Below are 5,625 nucleotides of genomic sequence, written 5' to 3'. Positions count from 1 at the left end.
AATTGGAATTTTTCACACACAAGCCTTGCTATATGAGCTCTCAAAGCATATAAAAATTATACGGCTTAAATGTGAAGTTGGGTGCAAAAGAATACAATTAAATCCTCTGTCGGGAAAAAACGAAATGACTTTCCGAACAACCCTATAGATACTACCTTATGCTTTATTGAAGTACATATAATAAACTTGAACTCTTAATAAACATGAGTATAATAAAAGAAGAATTTTTCAAATCAACATCCCAACACTGTGGGAGAGATGTCCACACGCAGAAAGGAGAGACGCCGCGGTCCTCCTCTTTCTGCAAAAAGAGACGCCGCACCTCCCTATCAAGGTCACCCACCACGAACGTAAGACAACTAGTTGAGAAATATCTAGACAATAACCTCAAAATATTGCTAAAACATTAAGATATTTATAAAATCCACGGGGCTTTGCACAATCGCTTTTGATAGAATATATCGTAAAAGTTTTATCACAAAATTGCTATCTTACTTTTATTGAAGCTACGCTGGAAGCTGTTGTTTTTATTAAAATTAGTCTAGCACCACTAAACCTTCGCTTACAGTGTGTCTAATCGTTACCTTTATATCTGATTGTAAGATCCGCTTTGTTATCTATTAAATACAGCAAATGCGCCGTTTTTTTTAACCCTACATTTACCCTAGTATGCGGAAATTAATTAAACATGTAAGGGCTTAAAGGGAGTCTTAAATTAGAACAAATAGAATACGATAGAGAGTTTAAAAACTTTCTCGGGTCGTTTAGGGTTACCAACTCTCTCGGAATGAGTGACGAAACCTATGATTAACGACATGGACGTTGGTGTGTGCATGATCCATGGTCCCAAAAGGGATAACTACGTATTATTCACAATAAGATAGAAACTATACAGACAGATGTAATTTCTGTCATTCATTGGCTCTTGCGTTGTACCACTTGTTCGATTAATCAAGAAATGCTTTCTACGTAGATATTCATTTCTGTGAAATGAAACTTAAAAATCACCAATCTCCTTTATAAACATTACAATTACTATGATAATACGGGTAATTGAAACTGCTTATCGTTCTTCTAAACATATTTTTTTCAATAACTCGTTTTTGTAAAAGGCGGACGTGGAGATATAAGTATCAATTATTTATTATTATCTCTACAGTGTAGTAGGTATTTGAATAAATAATACGTATGTGACACAATTCAATTACTTTTGAAGTTATCCGTAAAGTAGACGGTGCATTTTTCTTTACAGGCAGGCAGGATGTTACGGAAAAAGTTGTTAAATTTGCGGCATAGGCAGTATATTTACTGTATTTGTGGTATGTACCAAAAAAAACAGAACAAAATAATGTTCGTATTTAATACTTGTGTATTTTTCTAACAAGCAATTGCAACTACGGCCGCCGCATCTATTCATGACTCTTGGTCTTCGACATTTCTGCCTCAAATACGGTCTAAAAATTCGCCAATAGGTGTTATACTGAATACAGTTAAGTAGAACAGTTTTCGTTCCAACGATCAAATAAATTCGATTAAACATGTAAAATATTAGACTTATTAATTTATTTTCTATTTTACCTATAGATTCAATCATCAACTGTTGTAAGTATGAACGGTGTAGGTGGAACATTGGGTAGCATCATCACTATTTGGATAATGGATATTTTTGGAAGGAAAGCCGTTTTAATTGCAGCAGGCAGTTGTAATCTAATTTCTTGGGCGTTGATGTACTTCGCAAATGGGATAGAAATATTATGTATATCCAGAATATTAGGTGGAATAGCTATAGGACTTTCATTGAACGTAAGTTCTTATAGTGAATCATGACTTACCGACAGGTTAGTAAAGTACATCACACATTTCGTATTGGAGCTTCACGATATGACGAGATTCTATAGTATCCTCGATTCTGATAGAATAATTCGTCTACTAATAAACTATTCTTAGAACCCATCGTATGATTATATGGGTTACCGGAGTTACATCAACCATTTTGGGACTAAGACCGCGTGGAGGCATTCAAAATTCAATTCGAAAACCAAAATTAAAAAAAAAACAAATGTGTGGTGGGACACATAGTAGAAGCGAAACTTCCAATTTGTAAAACTTAAAGTAAAAATTTTGTTGCGATTTGTTTTTCCACTTGTACGTTGAAGTTTTACTTCTACTTTGTGTCCCGGCACCCATTTCGTTTTCACAGGTTCACTACAAATTATGATTTGGTTTTTACACAGACCGCAAATGGAGACAATGATGCCCAGCTACGTGGAGAGCAGAGGTAAGAAGGCAACAGCTGAGCACAGCACACGCCGCCGGGACTCTAGCGGACTCCCCGCTTTCCACGCGGCCGCGCATCACATCCGTCTAATACATTACAATTACAAATCGCCTAGCAATTTACCGTCTGCCCTCTCCACGCGGCCGTAACGCTTTTTCGTGACAGAAAAAATCGTAATACCCCATCTATACAGAAGTTTCACATCAAAAACTTAAAATACATTTTTCAAACCGTTATCTTCATTTCATTTCAGCCAACATTCAATATTCATTTACGTAAAGAATTTGTGTTTCTAGTGTGGTACCGTCTACCTCGGTGAAATATCACACAATGACAACAGGGGTCGGCTGAATTTTCTAATGACAATTCTGAGACTTTTTGGAACGGACATAGGCTTCATTATAGGGCCTTACGTGTCCTTTAAAACATTCGCCCTTCTATCAGTAGGCGCCTCGATTATTCCTGTAATAAGTACTTGCATCATACCGGAATCACCGTACCATTTAATCAAAAAAGGAAAAAAAGAAAAGGCCAAAACGGTCATTAAAAAACTGGCCAATGATGCAACTGACGAAAACTCTTTAGAAAAAGAGTTTCAAGACATTAGTTTTTCAGTAGAAAAGGACATGCGAAATAAAGGAACTATTTATGAACTTTTAACCAACAAAATATATAGAAGATCGTTGCTTATACACCTCGGTAAGTAGCCTTTGTTTTTTAAAAATATCATCGATTTAGGATTTGAATACTTGTTAAAGGTTTAAAGATGATCTTTGTGTGTTGTGGTAACGTTGTAATTAAATCGTATATGCAAACTATTATTAAAGCAACAGGAAGTAGTATGTCTTCAAACACTGCGAGTGTTATCTTTGGAATCATCAGTTTTATTAGCGGTAAATATTTTCGGATAATTTTAACAACCATTTAAAAAAATTAATACGAATACTTTTTCAGCTATTACATCCGGACAACTTATTGATCGTTTTGGCAGAAGACCCTTACTCATGGTTTCCAGTTTGTTGTGTTCTATAAGCATGTTCTGTTTAGGATTGTATTTTTATCTTCAAAACGCCACTTCTTTTAATATTGATTCAATTTCCTGGTTACCGGTTACCAGTTTGATGCTGTTTGAAGTGTTCGTTGCGATTGGAATTCTTTCCATACATTACGTGATCGCCGCAGAATTGTATCCAATCAATATAAAGGGAGTCGCCGTATCCGCACTTGCGTTTTTGGCACAAGCCTTGGCCATGGCTCTTCAATTTTCATTTGAGCCCCTCAGCGAAATTTTGGGAGAGTATACTTGCTTGTGGTTCTTCAGTGTTTGCTGCTTGCTAGGATTCCTCTTCGGACTCTTCATACTCCCGGAGACAAAAGGAAAATCATTTGATGAAATTCAAAGGATATTTAATCGACGCAAAAGCGAAAAAATTATACGTAGTAAAAATGAAGAAGCCGGAAGATTCTAAGCAGTCGGGAGTCAGTCGATACAGATCGATAACCAGAATATAAACGAGGAGTTGTTTAAACACCTATTTAAGCTATTATCTACTAAAGCAAAAGACTGTTTTTAAGATCCATTTGAATAAATAAATAGGTTACCAGAAAATTGTTTACAAAAATATAACTACTCAGTGGTGGTAATTGTAATCAATAGTTATTTAAACTAATAAGGCATCAATTTATGTTAATTTATATATTAAAGACTGACGCTGCTTATACCTTTCAGCTGAAACGGGTTATTTATATACAACCCAAACATCGTTGTATCCTAGATATACTAAAAATTGTTAACAATACTGTCATTTTGTTGAGATTTTTTCATTATAATCGCTTCATATTGAACGAGAACGAGATGATTTTTAAAATATTCCGGCATGGTGTAGCAGAGACTTTTATTTTTATAATAAATGATAATGTGTTTCATCTATTTAATTAATGCGTCGCTAATTTTTATATTAAATTTACATCTATTCAGTCCTACCAGCTTTACATAGCAATCCAGAGGGGTTCCCCTCGAGAGTTACAACTTTGCGATGTAGGGTCCGGAAATGACTTAAACAACAAATGAGTAAACAAAGTAGAACCCTTAAGAATACTTTAGATAGTATAGAAAAAGTTACGAGGGGGCGCTGTCGCGTTTGGGGCCACCCTTGAAATAACCAGCACAGTCATAGAAGTGATACACATATGCAATATTGACAGTTTGTAAAAGTGGAAGCTATCCCAACAATGTGAAATAGATAGTGTCTGGTATTCTATATCCTTCAAGCCCTTAGCTTTGTTCTGCGCATATAGGAAAATATGGATTTCTCAAGCATGTACAGCATGAACAAGGCCTAGCCGAGGAGAGAGAGAGCATATATATACAGTCGGCATCGTAATAGCAGATCACTCTTTCCTATACTAATTGTCCATACAAATGTGTTACATATGTGATAGAATACCACCGATATTACCGATCGATATGGTCAAAAGGTTTATACCATTACTTATCATTCCGGAGGACACTGGTTCAGTCACTTAGGAAAATTATGGGTCAGTAATATATCCCACTAATACTAACCAAATCTCCGAATATTATACAGTATTAATTGCCCAGAAGTTGCATTCCCACCAGCCAGTAATGCTGGTGTGCGGGCAGGCCCCCCAGACTATTCCAGAAGACCCTCTTCAGACTCCTTCCAGGAGCCGTGGGAATGAGTGGGTGGTGGGTCGGGTGGGAAAGATGAGACGGACGAAATGAAGACAGAAGAGAATGAAAGATTATCTGTGGAATATTACTGCCTCAGCAATCACCTAAGTGATCTAAGGAAACCACAGAGGAACTTGGATCAAGGCAACCAGACCCGAAATCGAACCACCGTCCTCCCGAATGTTGAGCAATGGTCTAAACCTCTAGGCCATGCCGCTCGATAGCGGAAGGCCCTCTTCAGCCTCCTATCAGGAATCGTGGGAATGGGTGGGTGGTGGTTCGGGTGAGAAAATTGAGACGGACGAAATGAAGACAGAAAAGAATGAAAGATTATCTGTGGAATATTACTGCCTCAGCAATTACCTAAGTGATCTAAAGAAACCACAGAAAAACTTGGATCATGGCAACCGGATTCGGAATCGAACGACCGTCCTCCCGAATGCTGAGCAATGGTCTAAACCTCTAGGCCATGCCGCTCGATAGCGGAAGGCCCTCTTCAGCCTCCTATCAGGAATCGTGGGAATGGGTGGGTGGTGGTTCGGGTGAGAAAATTGAGACGGACGAAATGAAGACAGAAAAGAATGAAAGATTATCTGTGGAATATTACTGCCTCAGCAATTGCCTAAGTGATCCAAGGAAACATAAGATAAGT

The 5,625-nt window shown here is 37.3% G+C and overlaps 2 protein-coding genes across 2 annotated transcripts in view; both read left to right on the top strand.

Annotated features, from left to right (window-relative positions):
• Nucleotides 1-5,625, top strand: part of LOC108740457 (facilitated trehalose transporter Tret1-like) — a 24,376-nt gene that overhangs the window by 13,837 nt on the left and 4,914 nt on the right. The gene's annotated exons all lie outside the window — the stretch shown is intronic.
• On the top strand, nucleotides 1,165-4,204 carry LOC108740458 (facilitated trehalose transporter Tret1-like). The gene is made up of 6 exons (XM_025977537.1): nucleotides 1,165-1,319; nucleotides 1,386-1,489; nucleotides 1,585-1,803; nucleotides 2,575-2,977; nucleotides 3,037-3,171; nucleotides 3,233-4,204. Exons 1-6 carry the CDS (start codon nucleotides 1,262-1,264, stop codon nucleotides 3,745-3,747), a joined length of 1,434 nt encoding a protein of 477 aa, XP_025833322.1. The 5' UTR covers nucleotides 1,165-1,261; the 3' UTR covers nucleotides 3,748-4,204.

Source organism: Agrilus planipennis, unplaced genomic scaffold, assembly GCF_000699045.2.
Source record: "Agrilus planipennis isolate EAB-ADULT unplaced genomic scaffold, Apla_2.0 scaffold251, whole genome shotgun sequence".
NCBI lineage: Eukaryota > Metazoa > Arthropoda > Insecta > Coleoptera > Buprestidae > Agrilus > Agrilus planipennis.
Note: the sequence above shows the minus strand (reverse complement) of the source record. Positions and strands in the feature narration are given on the sequence as shown.

Bases quoted from the DNA above. Each gene is read 5' to 3' on its own strand.
- LOC108740458 (XM_025977537.1), top strand. From the start codon at position 1,262: ATGTTACGGAAAAAGTTGTTAAATTTGCGGCATAGGCAGTATATTTAC. The intron at 1,804-2,574 runs GTAAGTTCTTAT...TTGTGTTTCTAG, and splicing joins CTATAGGACTTTCATTGAAC to TGTGGTACCGTCTACCTCGG. The intron at 2,978-3,036 runs GTAAGTAGCCTT...TACTTGTTAAAG, and splicing joins ATCGTTGCTTATACACCTCG to GTTTAAAGATGATCTTTGTG.